The sequence below is a fragment of the Accipiter gentilis genome, chromosome 19, assembly GCF_929443795.1.
Source record: "Accipiter gentilis chromosome 19, bAccGen1.1, whole genome shotgun sequence".
Lineage (NCBI taxonomy): Eukaryota > Metazoa > Chordata > Aves > Accipitriformes > Accipitridae > Astur > Astur gentilis.
Window position 1 is genome coordinate 4,747,091 of NC_064898.1, and position 16,786 is coordinate 4,763,876.

Here is a 16,786-nt window from a genome sequence, read left to right on the forward strand (position 1 = left end):
AGGCTTCAGAAAAACTGGCAGGTAGGCAGGGAGGTAGGAAGGAAGGAGGAATTCATCCAATTAAATAACAGTGCCAAAATTTAGCAGTGTAGTTCAGAAAAAATCTTCAGGGTTTAGATGTAACTGCGTGCGAGGACCTGGAAAAATAACTTGGTAAAAGATGCCATGATACAGGCCTGAGGATGAGCAAGATGCTGGTGTTGTCCAAACAGATTGGGAAGGGAATTAGTGACGAAGGCTTGGGGGGAGAGGCTGGACGGGGCTCTGAGCAACACCATCTAGTTGAAGATGTCCCTGCTCACTGCAGGGGGGTTGGACTAGGTGACCTTTAAAGGTCCCTTCCGACCCAAACCATTCTGTGATTCTACAGTTCTATGAAATGCTCTGCTGTAGTTGCATGGAACTTCAGCTGACAGCCAGACATCCTCGAGGAGATATTGTCAGGGAGACAGGGCAAGGTTTTACTTTGGACCGGGAATCACTGTGGGATGGGGAGCCAGAGTTGAGATTTGCCTTAGAGTCTCTTTTCTCTGAGAACAGCAAACTACCAGACAGATACTAATTCATTAGAAATGCTAATTAAGTAAACCTCCAGGTACTTTTTAACAACAGGTAAGTAATAGTAGATCCACTGCACAAATGGGTCCTATCGGGGAAGGAACATCAGAAAATTGCCCAGACCCACATCATAGGAAGTCAACTGGAGCTAGGAAGTCAAGACAGGAGCCTGGAGTTACCTCCCCAAATCGACATGTCTCTCCTCCCTGCCAACTTACATGCTTGCTTATATTCTGAGGTCCAAATATATGTACAGTATCCCCACAAACACTTCCCAGTTGTCTACAATACCTCCTAAAAATACGCACTGTACACAGATGCTCTGTAGCGCTTGTTATGAAAACTGTTTCTTCAGAATAACTTTTCTGTATCCAATGCTTTCAAAATATTTTTTTTAAAAAAAACAACAAAAAAACAGACTGACCTGCAAATGGTGCTTAGTCACTGTTGTGCTTTATTCAGAGTTCCCTGGGGCAAGGCCTTATATTATCATTGGAAAGAGAAGCATATACATTGGGAATTCTCTTGTACCAATAAATATTTCAGACAATACTTGTAGAAGCAATAACTAAATCCCACTGCAGCTGATGTTCAAAATGATCTACAGTCTTCCTTGAAAAAAGAGGTGTTTTAACATTGCTGTTTCAATCATGCCGCTTATCAGGTAATCTTCCCTCATAATACCCTTTAGGTTAAAGTTTACAAGCCCGACATATTCCCCAGATACTTGACTTTAACAAGTTTTATATTAAGCCATACAGTTTTTCTTAACCTGTTTAGCAGCATACCTCAAGCTGTATTTGAACATATTATTAGGTAAATGGGAGACACTATCAGCTTTTCATTAGACGGAGTATATGAATATTTTAAAAAGCCAAACTCTTAACAAAATATACTGCGCAAGCATGTGTTTCTGCCAAGATATTTTCTATTAAGCAAATTGAATGCATATGTTCATTCTCTCCCTCTTCTGTACATACTTAAAATCCAGGCAAATTTCCAGAAGAATAGCACGAAAAGCTATGTTAGAAATGTCCCGCAACTTCCCTCGCACATGCTATTCTCCTGCTACCTGTAGCTACGTACTTACCTCTGCACTGATGTCTCTTATACGACCCATTTTGGTGCCCGGGAATTTGCTTGATTTAGATTCACCCTGACATAAGGAAACATGTAGTTTTGCCTTGTTTCACTCCTAGATTGGAGAATCAATCCTCTGTCAGAAAGGAGGATCATCAGAGAGGTAAAACTTGAGGACAGCTACAGATGGAATAATCTCTCCTCAAACTTTAAAACTCTGTGCAAGTTTCCCTTATAACTTGTACTCTGCATGCTTATTAAAAAAAAATGCATGAAAAGCATAGCAAGAAATCAAGCCGCCCCTTACTACAGAAGATGCCGGTGGTCCCTCCTTGTTCCACTCCGATCCAACCCTCGCATTTAGACTGCAGAATAAAATTATGTAAGGCACTGCAGTGCACGGCAAGGCGACAGTTAGACCTGGCCTTGGCGACCGAGAGTTCAGCACACCCGAAATAAATCCAGCATCGCTCCCCTCTCCGCGTCCCCGTCCCCCCCCAGGGATGCTCCCACCGCTAGAAGCCGCAGCACAGGCTCAATCTCCATCCCGGCTCCCATCCTGCCTTATTCCCTAAAGGATTAAAAAAAAAAAAAAAGGCAAAAAAGTACCGTCTCGTCCTGGTACCGAGTGCGGGAAAACCACTTGGAGCAGCATTTACCCATCCGGGCAGGATGACACCAGCCTCCCTGCCACCAACTTCACCCGGAGCCGCAGGGCTGAGCCCCGGGGCGATGTTACCGGCACAGAGGGATGTCGCAACACCCCCCCCCCCCCCCCCCCCGCGGTCCTCCCCGTTGTCTCCCGGGTCACCGCGGGCCGGGACCGGGCCGGGGGAGCCCGGAGCCGGGGAGATCAGCGGGTGCGGAGCAGTCACCGGCTCCCCCCCCGCCCGCCCCCGCGGGGGGCTGCCCGGTCCCGTCGTCCCCCCCCCCGCCCCCGCCTGCGTACCGGTGCTCTCCGGCTTGCTCTTCCCCCCAAAAAAACCCAGAAGGTCCGAAGGGTCCGGCTGGCAAAGGCTTGCTCAGAGCAAAGCCCCGTCCAGCAGCTCCCGTCGTAGGAAAGCGTCGGGGTCAGGACGGCGGGGAAAGGGGGTTCGAAACTTCGCAGCCTGAAACGCGCTGAAATCCGGGGCTGAACCCCCCGTCACGCCGCGGCCTCACCCCAAATCCCCGTCCTCCGCAACCCCCTCGGATGGGGATGAACAGCACCCCGGGCCGTGGGATGGGCAACGCGGCTGCCGCGTCCCCGGACGCCGCGGTACGGCTCCTGCGCGGCTCCTGCGCGGCTTCTGCGCGGTTCCTGCGCGGCGCATCCCCCCCCCCCCGCGGGGGAGCGCAGCGCTGCGCAGCCCCGGGGACGGGCGCTGTCTGCCAGCGGGGCGGGACGTGGAGGTTTGGGGGGGGTCACCAGCTCCGAGCACGACTGCTTTCCCCAAACCCGGGATTTTTTTAGGTTGGGGAGCCCCAGCCTGCCAGCCCGGCTGACAGTAAGTCTGCAGGGGGGGGTGTCCGTCCCCCCCTCCCCGGCCTCCCGAATCGCTTTTATCTCTCAATAAGGACTTTTCCTGAAGTCCGCTCTTAATTTAAATCCCCGGGCAAAATCACTGCCCTCGGCAACTGCTTGGGATTGCAGAAGCACAGACCTCCGCAATGTACCTACAGGCTCAACGGTCGGGGTATTTTTTTGGCTGGGTGTTTATGTATATACACCACATAACCTAACTCAAACCCTAACTCTAACCTGCATATATACACAGATACGGTCTATATGTCCGGTCTGTACGCGTGTGCCTAGCGGGAATACGTTTTCTTGGTTGGACGCGGGACACTGGAGCTGCAGCAGCCTCACCTCTCCTGGGCTGTGGCCTCTGGCACAATATAATTTCCTCTAACAACTTACATTAAAGCTAATGCTGGAAAGAGGCAAACCAGTTCAATGACTTCCACCCAAGGTGGCATTTGTGCTGCAAATGCCTACACTGTTTAACATGAAAAGCATTATTTTCCTGAAAGCCAAATCACTACCAAACATACAAAAACCCCTACATGGCCCTTAATGCTGCACAGCTCTGCCTTCTGGGAGGAAGGATGTCATACTCAGCTCTGTGCCTCTCTGGGTAGGCATCTTTGTTTAATCGTATTTTCTACTCTGACTGGTGATGCGCTCAGTGATTTGGAAAACAGTAGGAACCAGTAAGAATCTCCAGCAAAACTTTGTGTTAAATCACATTTAAATGCTCAGGCAACTTCCCGGTTTGCGTCAGCTTCTTATTCTTTGCTTTTCCTCAGCCCTGTCAGGGCTTTAAATAAAAATTCAGAATATCACGGACAAGTAATTAAAAAAACCCCAACAAACCAACAAACAAACACCAAACCCAAAAACAAACCAAATTAAAAATCTCACTCAATGTACATGTGTTTTAACATGTGCGTTCAACATCTAACTTTTCTTTACAGCATGTGAAAATTAATTTGGCTGGCTACTGAACAGCTACAAAGTGGAGGTAAAAAGAAACTTCCATGTATGATGAAATGATTTCATCCTCACTGCAGGAAATTCTTTTTTTGCCACACAACCTGAAGTCCATGATTTGGACCTTTTACAGTCTAAATCCTGACTGGAAACAGTTTAACCTCCACAGGAAAAAAAAAATTAATTCCCACTTGCAGATAAATTACCATAGCCATTTCTCTGAGCTGGCCTTTAGAACTACAGTATTTAGATCAACATGTCTGACTATCAGGCAAGGAAAATAAAAACCTGTCATTACTCCTTTTGTTAGGCTTTTAAAGTGAAGCACCCATCTTCTTCAGTCATTCTGCTAATAATGGTAGATTTTCTCTTTGCGTGTGGTGATTAAGCTGGAGATTAGCTAGCAAGGCCCATGCACCACTTTAGTACCACTCAAGCACTAAATTGGAAGATAAAATACTTAAGTGGAACTTAAATTAAGCAGGAGCCACGCGTTGCCCTTCTGGCAAGGGTGAATTGGGCCCCCAGAAGCTGATTTTACTTGGGACATAGCACTGATAAGGGATAAGGACATGACGGGGGAGCTGCTGGGTTCTTTGCCTGGCTTCGGTGACAAAGTGAGCCCAAACTCATTCAGTTTAAATCAAGCCTCATCTTGCAGGTCAAGGTGTGTAGCATTACGGTGAGAAAAGACCCAAGCTGAGAAAGCAAAAGGAAAATGGAAATGATTTTAAAGAGCAGTTCCTCAGTCAAATGCACAGAAAAGGAGGATGAAGAAAGGAGAATTCAGGAGGGGTCTCTGGGGGGGGAGCATGCTCCATGTCAGAGGTAGGTTCCTATGTGGAGGACTACAAACACCTACTTGAAAGCACCAGTGCCTGTGGGATTAAGGATATAGACGTGGAAATGAGCATAACTGGCACAGGAGCAAAACGCGTAGCGGAGCAGGCACGTCATGGCAGAGGACAACCCCTACACCCAAACCCGGCAATTAAACCAGCAGTTTCAGACCCAAGGTTTTAAATTCTATCAACTCTATTTTAAAATGCTAGAGTCAACTGCCTGATTTCAGTGGCATGTGGCACTTGGATCAAATACTGGAAGGAATAATACGTTAAAAAAAGAAAAGTGTCAAGCACAACAAAGCACCAAAGGCAGATAGACCCATGCCAGTGCAGGCTGCTGCCTCTGTACATCAAAAGAGTTGATATTTTTAGATGAGGGCAATATGTAACCTTAGGCTGTAGTAAAGACGAAGAGGGAAGTTTAAATGCTTTATGGAAAGCCCCAGAGAGATCTCACCTGGAACCTCACACAGTTCTGCTCACCCATGTTTTGGGGATATCAGTTCTGACCCAGGGAATATATAGCCTATACCACTGGAGGGGTGCCATGTAAGTACACATCTGCTTCTGCCTAAGAAAACAACAGTAAAGTTGAAAAATGATAGCTTTCTATAAATACATCATGGAGGAGAACAGTAGGAGAGGGAGAAGTACTTCAAGGTCAAAAAATGTATTTACATAAGAATAAAAGGGTGTGAACTTGGACATACCTACGTCTTTCAGTCACAAGAGGTTCTGAAACAGTCCTTTGGTAGAAACAGAGGAAAAGATAATGACTTTTAAGCTGAAATGTGATCATTTTAAGGAAGAGGTTATAGGATTTGGTTGTTGGCAACAGGAAGGGACTGCAGTTGATGACCCGGGATGAACTTTGCTAGCCTTGCATCTGTGCAATACTGCTTGTCTGTGCATTATCATCAATATATTGCTACACATCTTGCTGATGGTCCACACCGAAAACCTGTGTGCTTCTGCCATACTGCTTTGCATGGAGCTCTGTCTCAGCAGATCTGATTCACATTGCCCTTCAAGGCGGAAAGGAGAGGTCTGTAGATAACGCAGAGACCAACAGGGCCTGAGAAAACCTGTGTTGTTAGTTAAAAACTACCTTACACATAAGTTGTACCTTTGTTTTCTTATTGGAAACAGAGAATACAGGTAAGTCCACAAAGAGAGGTGTTCCTTGTCATAAGGACAGGGATAAGAAGAACAAAGGCTGTTAAAATTAGATTTTAAAACATCAAAATAGTAGCACACAACAAGCAACTTAACAGGGTATGTTTTACAAGGAACTGAGTCCTCCAACATTTATTGACTTCAGGGGAAACACAAGGTAGTTAGCACCTCACAGGGTAAAGCTCCTGGGTAATTAAAGCCCAAGAAAGACATCTACATTTTCTTAAATGTCCCAGGGGAGCTGCTTAGTCTATAAACAACCTGTTCTAATGGTAAAGATGCACCATGGGCAGTAATTTTTTCCTACAGTGACAGAATCAATGCTTTCCTCTATGATGGGCAGAATACAATTCCTATTTACTGTCCAAGCAGTTCCAATATTTTACATCTATCTGAACTAAATTGGGAGAGGTGGAGTTTAATTAGCCATTTTTTATAATTTTATAAGGTCCCCAAACGGAGCACATAATTTTTCTCTTTAACACCTTATGTATCTTTATGTATCAGTGCATAGACTCTGTTATATAGAAGACAAACAATAAATAATTTCATCAGCGTTCTTAACGTGTATTCTAACATATACAAGCAGTTTTGGATTCTCGACCATTAGTGTCTGATACTTCCCTACTTTATGGAGGTTGGCTACCCTTCCTCAGAGAGACATAGTGCTTTCCCTGGATCTTCACAGTGCTGGTCAGCAAAGGTTTGGCAAGTTTGAAGATGGAGATCCTTGGAGGCAGATGGGAGAATGAAAAATAAAGCCAAAGTCTTGGGAAAGCTCTGGGAGATAAAGGTAGTAACGTTGTACTATGTGTGTCACTGAGCAGGAGAATCCTTAAATGAACTGCATATTATTCATCCTTTACGGAACACTGAAAATGCTTGCTGAGAGGCATAGCATGCGAAGTACGTCAAACAAATATTTAATTTAAGCTGAATAGATAACAGTCTGAGGGCAAGACCAACAAAAGACAGCACAGGGAACCTCAAGGGACACAAATCTGTTTGCAAGAGGACTGCCAGCTCTGGGAATAAGTTGATAGGACAGTATCAGTGGTTATGGCAATAAAAATAGGAAACTAGGAGAAAGCTGAAGGAGACAGTGGTTGGAAGTGAGGACCAAGACGACTGAAGACAACACCATAGGGATATGGAAAGAGAGAACAGCGAGAGAAGGCTGAGGTGGGGTATACCACAAGTTGAAAAACTGCTTCACCTGGTAAAGAAACCAAAGCATGGATTCGAAGAAAAGATGAAACAGAGCAGAAAGGAAAAACTGTTCTGATGATGGCGTTTCAGAAGACAAAGGGCTTTGCAGTGGAGAAGGGAGACAAGAACAGGAGACTGCAGGAATGAGGAGATAAGGAGAGACGTGAAGGTCAGATTCAGATGACCTGGTGCATAACCGAGACACCGCAACTTCTGTGATGTCTCAGATCTAGAAGGTGACGGACAAGTCAGGCTATCAGCAACTGCCGCCTCCTGGCATTCTCTGCGGTCAACAGCGAGAGGCGACTGTGACACCAACATTACGCACCGCCAAAGGATGATGTGAAGAGAAGCCTGGCTGGTGGCGTTCAGTGAGGGCCAGGGTTTTGCCTAAGGCAGTGCTGAGGTAGGGTGGAACAAAGCTATTCCAGTAATGCATTTTGAACAGGAGGCTCAGAACACGATTGGGTGGCGCGCCACAAATTCTCGTTCACGACAAAGATGGGAGAGCAAGGCAGGGAGAGGGGACATCCAGCACTGCCTACGCGGTTACTACAACCTATTTCTCTGCACGTACTCTTTTCAAACACTGTTAGTTATATTTTGGAGTGACAGAACATGCAGGTGAACTTCCTCAGAATTTTGATATCTACAAGAGAGAAGTCGAGTATACTGGCAGAATTGCAGACAACTAGGAAGACTGAATTTATTTTTTAATAAGCCAAGCATGGGCCTCAAAGCCTGCAATCCATTGATAAAGGTATTATTGGTATTGTTAATTTTTCAATTCTGCAAGCAGTGTAATTTGGAAACAGTCTCAACTAATCTTAAATTCTCTTTCCAAGTCTTGCTTATTGAAAGTGCTAGTCACATTGTATTTCTGTGAGAGCTTGAAACCAATAAAGATGAGTGCTGCCGTCAAAGGACATGATTTCATCCTCCCGTCTCCTGGTCACTTGTTTTGACCCTGCTTCCTTCCTTCTGGTCACACAAGTATTTGGGCAGTGAATCAGATCAGAGTTAAAAGTAAATCAGGGAGGAAGGGGTGAATTTGGGGAGACAGAACCTCCCTAGCGCAGGGCCAGCTTCCCCAGGCTGAATGTACTTGCGGAGTTGACGTGGCAGCCCCCACACTCTGCTGCCAGCTGGGAGGAGAGTCCTGTCACAACCCCCTGAACCCTTAATCTTGTCAGACTAAAAACCACAGTGGCCCAAGGAAATAAGAAAAGCAAATACATTTCCTATGACATTTCATCTTCTTTGTTGGAGGTGCATTACAAATTTTCTCTGATCATAGAATCATAGAATCATTTAGATTAGAAAAGATCTTTAAGATCATTGAGTCCAACCATCAACCATGCCCACTAAACCATGTCCTGAAGTGCCTTGTCTACACGCTTTTTGAATACCTCCAGGGACGGTGACTCCACCGCTTCCCTGGGCAGCCTGTTCCAATTCCTGACAACCTTTTCAGTAAAGAAATTTTTCCTAATATCCAAACTAAACCTCTCCTGGCACAACTTGAGGCCATTTCCTCTCGTCCTATCTCCAGCCACCTGACAGAAGAGACCAGCACCCACCTCACTACACCCTCCTTTCAGGTGGTTGTAGAGAGCGATGAGGTCTCCCTTCAGCCTCCTTTTCTCCAGACTAAACAACCCCAGTTCCCTCAGCCACCCCTCATAAGACCTGTGCTCCAGGCCCCTCACCAGCTTCGTTGCCCTTCTCTGGACACGCTCCAGCACCTCCATGTCTTTCCTGCAGTGAGGGGCCCAAAACTGAACACAGGACTCGAGGTGCAGTTTCACCAGTGCTGGGGAACGATCACTGCCCTGCTCCTGCTGGCCACACTATCTCTGATACAGGCTGGGATGCCGTTGGCCTTCTTGGCCACCTGGGCACACTGCCGGCTCATACTCAGCCGGCTGTCAACCAGCACCCCCAGGTCCTTCTCCACCAGGCAGCTTTCCAGCCGCTCTTCCCCAAGCCTGTAGCACTGCATGGGGTTGTGGTGACCCAAGTGCAGGACCCAGCACTTGGCCTTGTTGAACCTCATACAAGTGGCCTCGGCCCATCCATCCAGCCTGTCCAGATCCCTCTGTAGAGCATTCCTACCCTCAAGCAGACCAACACTCCTGCCCAACTTGGTGCTGTCTGCAAACTTACTGAGGGTGCACTTGATCCCCTCGTCCAGATCATTGATAAAGACATTAAATAGAACTGGCCCCAGTACTGAGCCCTGGGGAACACCGCTTGTGACCGGCCACCAACTGGATTTCACCCCATTCACCACAACCCTCTGGGCTCGTCCATCCAGCCAGTTTTTCACCCAGCGAAGAGTACACTTGTCCAAGCCATGAGCCGCTAGCTTCTCAAGGAGCATGCCATGAGAGACAGTGTCAAAGGCCTTGCTGAAGTCCAGCTACACAACATCCACAGCCTTCCCCTCATCCACTAGGCGGGTCGCCTGGTCATAGAAGGAGATCAGGTTGGTCAAGCAGGACCTGCCTTTTGTACACCCATGCTGGCTGGGCCTGATCCTCTGCTTGTCCCGGACTTGCCATGTGAGTGCTCTCAAGACAAACCATTCCATAATCTTCCCTGGTACTGCGGTCAGGCTGACAGGCCCGTAGTTCCCCAGATCCTCCCTCTGACCCTTCTTGTAAATGGGCGTCACATCGGCAAGCCTCCAGTCATCTGGGACCTCCCCTGTTGACCAGGATTGCTGATAAATGATGGAGAGTGGCTTGGCAAGCTCCTCCGCCAGCTCCCTCAGTACTCTTGGATGGATCCCATCTGGTCCCATAGACTTGTGAGTGTCCAGACGGCGTAGTAGGTCACTAACTATTTCCTCCTGGATTGTGGGGGGTTCATTCTGCTCTCCGTCCTTGCCTTCCAGCTCAGGGGGCAGAGTACCCTGAGGATAACTGGTGTCACTATTACAGACTGAGGCAAAGAAGGCATTAAGTACCTCAGCCTTCTCCTCATCTCTGGTGGCAATGTTCCCTTCTGTATCCATTAAAGGACAGATATTCTCCTTGGCTCTCTTTTTATTGTTAACATATTTGTAAAAACATTTTTTGTCATCTCTTACAATAGTGGCCAGATTGAGTTCTAGCTGAGCTTTTGCCTTTCTAATTTCCTCTCTGCATGACCTAACAAGATCCCTGTACTCCTCCAGAGTTGTCTGCCCTTTCTTCCAGAGATGATAAACTCTCCTTTTTTTTCTTGAGTCCTGGCAAATGATCCCTGTTCAGCCAGGCCAGTCGTCTTCCTTGGCGGTTCGTCTATGCGGTACATGGGAATAGCCTGGTCCTCAGCCGTTAAGATTTCCTTCTTGAAGAATGACCAGCCTTCCTGGACCCCTTTCCCCTTCAGGACTGTCTCCCAAGGGACTCTCTCAACCAGTGTCCTGAAAAGGCCAAAGTTTGCTCTCCAGAAGTCCATAGTGATGGTTTTGCTGACCACCTTCCTTGCCTCACCAAAAATTGAGAATTCTATCATTTCATGGTCACTAAGCCTGAGACGGCCTCCGACCATCACACCTCCCACCAGTCCTTCCCTGTTTGTAAACAAGGAAGGATCTAGCAAGGCTCCTCCCCTGGTAGGCTCACCTACCAGCTGTGTCAGGAATTTAATCTTCCACACACTCCAGGAACCTCCTAGACTGCTTACTCTCTGCTGTGTTGTATTTCCATCAGACATCTGGAAAGTTGAAGTCCCCTATGAGAACAAGGGCACACGATTGTGAGACTAGTGCCAGTCACTTGTAGAGTGATTCATCTGTCTCTTCAACCTGGCTGGGTGGTCTGTAACAGACTCCCAGCACAATATCTGCCTTGTTGGCCTTCCCTCTCATCCTTACCCATAAGCACTCAACCTTGCCATCGCAGATGTGTAGCTCTGTACAATCAAAACACTCCCTAACATAGAGAGCCACCCCATCACCTCTCCTTCCTTGCCTATCCCTTCTGAAAAGCTTATAGCCATCCATTGCAGCACTCCAGTCATGGGAGTCATCCCGCCGCGTTTCTGTGGTGGCGACTAAGTCATATCTATCCTGCTGCACGATGGATTCCAGCTCCTCCTGTTTATTGCCCGTGCTGCGTGCATTGGCATAGATGCACTTGAGCAGGGCTATCGATTCCACCCCCAGCAGTGGCACGCTGCCCCCAGGCTTATCTCTGGTGAGCCTAGTTTTATCCCATTCCCTCTTCAAACCCAGTTTAAAGCTCTCTCTATGAGCCCAGCCATCTCATGAGCAAGAATCCTTTTCCCCCTTTGAGATAGCTAGACTCCATCTGTTGCCAGCAAGCCTGGTGCCGTGTAAACCTCTCCGTGATTAAAAACCCCAAAATTCCACCGATGGCACCAGCCTCTGAGCCACGTATTAATCATCAGGTGTGTTTTCTTGTTCCTTTCAGTATATTTCCCTGCCACTGAAGGGATTAAGGAAAACATTACCTGTGCTCCCGATCCTTCCAGTAATCACCCCAGTGCCCTGAAGTCCCTTTTGATTGCCTTTGGATTTCTCCCTGCAATCTCATCACCACCAACCTGCACAAGTAGTAGTGGGTAATAATCAGAGGGACGGACCAGACCAGGGAATTTCCTAGTACGATGCAGCCAGCTCTGTGTTAGCAACATGAAATCTCCACATTGGTCTTTAGACATACACATGTAATACATTATTTTCTAGGTGGGGTCTGTTATTTTTATTCTTACCTAACTTAACTTAAAAAAAAAAAAAAAATCAGAAAATGCAATATAGTGATTTGGGGATTTCTGAAGATATGAGCCGTCACTCATGAGTTTCAGCTAGATGATTCAGCCAGAGCTGAAGCTCATGCCAGATGTCCCCAGAATGGCAATTTCCCTTGGATTTACAGTAAGGTTTCACATTTTGTGTATTACTCAGTACCATGAGGTTTTAATGATCCTCAGGCAACTTATATGGAAGCAAACATTTTTTAATATAGTTTTTCAATTATACAATTACACTATTGTCTATCTGGAGGAATAGAATGTTTACTCTAGAATTGAACAAATTAACATGGACTACATGCTCTGTGCTTCTCAAGTGAGAGAGCCCAGCCGGCTGACTCCATCTTTAATTCAGTTCTCATATGAAAAGAATGTGAGGATCTGAACAGAATTCCTTCAGACTTTTGTTATTTCTGCTAGTGTAGCCTTACATTTATTTTTATGTCAGTAGCTTGTAAGGCCATGGATTAAAATGCACCAGAGAACAAGACTTTATTACTATGTTTTCCAGTTCTTCATACCTGGAATGGTACAAAGTAAGCATTTGCAGTGAATTCCAAATTAACTAGCTCTTGCTGACAAGGAATTCGTGTTTCCTCATATGAAACATCATTTATACACCAAGATCACAAGGAACTAAAACAAATGGATGTTTTCACTGAACTCCTCGCCTGCCCTCTACCCAGGAATACATCCCCTGCAGGGCTATTTCTAAATTCCAAACCTCTGAGTAGCTGGAAGCGTACGGCCATTTTCTTAAATCAGCTTTGCAAAGAAATGTTCTCTTCTTCTCCCAACAAACAGGGAATCTCCTCTCTTCCACTTCTGAGTTATTCTGGCCCAAAGCCAATGACAACTTCAAGCTGCTGTATTTTGAGGGCAAGCAGAGCAAGGGACAAGTGCTGACATCCTGCGACAGCAATGTCAGTGGCAAAACATTCCAGCAGCTTCACATGGACCAAGGTTTCTCCTATTGGGAAGATTCCCAGTGCCCTGCTGAGAGGAACAGCACATACCCGTATTAATGAGAATCCAATCTATCAGTTGTGGGCTTGGAACATTTTTGTACAAAGAAAACCTAACTCAGATGGTGTTTAGAACTCATTTTAAAAATGCATCATTTATACTGATTTCTCTGTCTCCAGCATCTGTGTAGTTAGAGCTGGCTTTAAGAAGAACTCATAATAAACAGATTTCAAATCATTACATTAAAACCCCCACCACCTTCTGAAATTATTTCTCTAATGTGTGAGAAGTGATTGTAGGAAGCAACATTTGAATCAGCTCTCAGGGATGAGAGCAAGGCCAGGGAGATTCCAGGAGATTGCAGCTGAAACCTTTTAGAGTTCATTTCTGGAACCAGAGAGCTCAGACCTGAAGGGGAGGTACGCGAGAGACAGGCTGTGTTTTGGGTATCTGATTCAAAAACATAGCTACATGCTTTTGGATGGCTGTGAGGACACAGAAAGAACATCAAGTGGATATACCTTCCGCTTGAAAGGGTAGCAAAAATAAATGTCAAAGTCATTGGAACATAATAATTACCATGTGGATATGTCTTTGAGTCATGGTGCATCTAATCCAGGTCCTGCATCTAGCAGTGATTATTGCCAGAAACTTCAGAAGAAGGTGCAAGAAGCCCTGCATTAGAGAGTGTGATGAAAAGCTGTTCTGCATGGAGATCTCATCTTAATACCCATCTGAAAAAGACGTCCGACCTTAAAATTGGTGTCTCCCCTCTAACACCTATTGCATCACCAAATGTTATACGTCCAGATATTCTTGTTGCCAACAGATCTTTGTTGAATTTAAGGACAAAGGGATGATTCAATCAAATAACATGATTTTTGTATCACACAACATTATATTTTATGCAGTTACTGTATTTGGTGAAAGCAACCCCTCTACAAAGGCATCTGGGGGTGAATTGCAGACATGAGGATGTGGAGTTGCTTCCTTTTCTCACAGTGGTTTGTTCTAATAACAGATCATCTCTACTGCTAAAAGTCTGGGCTTCCTTCACGTGTTGAAGTTGCAAAGCCTCCACTTCCAGCCAGTGGTTTCTGTTAAACCTTCCACTGCTGGAGGAAGGAGTCTTCTGGTACACAGCAGTACCTTCTTATGGTGATTCTTCTGCTTGGGACTCAAGCCACTTTGTCCTTTTTTACAAAGCAAATCAATTGTGCTCTGCAGTCTCTCACAGCAAAGGACTTTTCCTATTGCTGTTCTCTGTTTCCTCCCCACTTCTCCATAGTTTCCTGAAGAAATGTGGGCACCAGTGCTAAATGTCGTATTCTAGTATCAGTCTCCCCAGTGCTGAATGCGCAAGGGTTATCAGCCTCTTACTTCTACTTGCTACGTCTCTGCTTATTCACACAAAGATCCTGACAGTCTTTCATAACGCATGTTCACAGTAGGAGCGCACATTGATTTGCTCTGACACCAGAAACTCTAATTACTCCTGGTGTTACTGCTTTCCAGCTGATGCCCAGACCACAGCTCTGTAGGCACGACTTGTATTCTGCATTTGCGGTTATTTTTTAACATCTAGTTGCATTACAACACATTTTGATTGAATGGGCCCAGCTCACTTCACGATCCAAATCATGACATGCTATTGCCAGGTCCAAATACCCTCTCCGAGCCCAGTTCTCCATTATGTTAGTATCAGCCAGTTATGGGACAGTGGGGGTGAAGGGATGATGTCTTGGGCTTTGCTTTGCACAGAGGCAAGTCAGGATTGTACTGAAAGACAGCTCCAGGCAGAGCTGGTTTCAGCCTGGCTTGCGGCATCCATCACTCATCAAAAATGAATCAGTGGGAATGTGAGCATGTTGGGTTTTTATGCTCAAAAGCATAGGTAGCTTGCAGTCCACAAATGAAATATGTGGCTACCTAGCTGCTAAAATCTGTAACCACAATCCATATGGAATGCAATGAGGATATGAAATTGCACCTGCAAAATTGAAGATCAAATCGGAACTTCACTAACGAAGGAAGCGCTCCTTTTCTGTCGGCATGTCTGCATGAGAGGTTTTTGCAGATGTAGCACACAGTCTTGAAAGGCTTAATGGTGGGAATTGTAGGCATAGTCTATCTGTGGTTTCAAGCCTTGTTTTGCACTGGAGCAACCTCACATCTGCCAGGAATTTTCATCAACAGGGAAAGTTCCACTATATTGCTGCAAAATCCCTCCTGTGCATCAGCTCAGAATGCATCTGCTGATGGATCTACACAAGAAGACTTATGATATTTACACTCTCACCCCCTGGGACTGTAGCAGTAATTTTGGAAAGACAGTGAGTTATATATATATACAGACAGCAGAACTTTCTAGCTTGGGAATATGCAGTGGTGAGGGAACACAGTAAATAATCTTCTCAACTCTTTCTGCAAATGACATTTAAAAATGCCTTTGTGGCAGGGGAGAGAAGACAGAACATTTTTTTTAAAGCGCCTAAAACTCAGTAACTTCTAGTACTTCATTTTAGCTAAAGATAGGTGAAATGCTGTTTTACGTACAACAGAAGATATTCCAAGACTATGTGAAAGAAGTTCAAACGTTATAGTCATATGCATAGCACCTACACAAATATATGGCATATACTCAACTGTTCCATCTTTATTTCTAAATTAAACCTTGTAATGTATGTAGCTATTCCTTTGAGGACGTTATGCTCCTTTGTAACGTGTTTGCTTTTAAAAATACCTGTTAGCAAAAGATGAAAGCAAAAAAATCAGGCCAAAGATCTGGAAGCTTGTGCCAAATCTAGAGGTGATCTGTTTCTTTACAGTCAGAGCAGGAAGGAACCCTGAAACCTTTTTCTTTTGCAACGTGGATCCCACTGGAAATGCAGCGAGTCATGGACAACATCCAGTCACTCCTGAACATTTTCCTCCCACTTTCCAGGACAGAATAACTCTGCAAGCACTTACACCTATCAAGCATCCCTTTCCCTTCAAGTTACCTGTGGGTTGTCATCGCAGAAGCATGCTCAGAGCGCCTCTCCAGAGGGCTTGGGGGGGCTTTGCCTCCTGCCTGAAGTCCTGCCTTGGTGTTTATCTCCTGCCTGGAGCTAAATGTGGGTCAGCTTAAAGCAGGCAGCTCAATATTCCACGAGTTTTTTTCAAGAAGGTCCAAAAGCCATGTCCAGAAATACAGCCAACTTCAGCTGCTGAAGGGATCACTACTTCCTTAACAGGCTCGTGGTCAAACCAATCCCCTGAGCTAAGGCTCGGCCCGAGTGAGGTGACTATGCCAGGTACAGCAAGAATGTCCCATGTACCCGGTGATGCACTACTCCAGATTAAGGGAAAAAATAGTTTGCTCTTGGGGAAGCAGAGTCCTTGCATGGAACAGAAGAGTCATGGGACCAAAAGGGGCCTCCTGCAGCTTGCAGCCAAGCACGTGGGGCACCAAACCTCGGATGTATAAAGGCATCTCGAGAGCAGCCCCAGAAAAAGGGCAAGTTCAGGCACCTCTCCGGTAAGCGGTGGTGAACCCCAGTGCTCGCCAGCCAGCGCGCTGGAGGTGCCAGGGCTGCTCGTACAACCTGTGGGCAGACACCCCCCGTACGTCCCCTGAGGGGCAGCATCCCTCTGGGTCTCCCCATTGACTGTAGCCCAAATGTGGGTGCTCTGCGAGAGCCCAGACCTCCTTCACCTGACACCTATGCTGCAC

At 46.1% G+C, this 16,786-nt stretch overlaps 1 protein-coding gene across 6 annotated transcripts in view; it reads right to left on the minus strand.

The window, feature by feature from the left end:
- Positions 1-16,786, minus strand: part of MTUS2 (microtubule associated scaffold protein 2) — a 305,198-nt gene that overhangs the window by 28,582 nt on the left and 259,830 nt on the right. The window contains exon 1 of one of the 6 annotated variants that reach the window (XM_049823288.1): positions 2,248-2,357. The exons of 4 other annotated variants lie outside the window; for them this stretch is intronic. In XM_049823288.1, the coding sequence (XP_049679245.1) occupies positions 2,248-2,301 (54 nt within the window). In that variant the 5' untranslated portion in view covers positions 2,302-2,357. Of the gene's footprint in view, positions 1-1,648; positions 1,703-2,247; positions 2,358-16,786 lie in introns of those variants that run through there. One more of the 6 variants, XM_049823289.1, reaches the window with a different exon arrangement.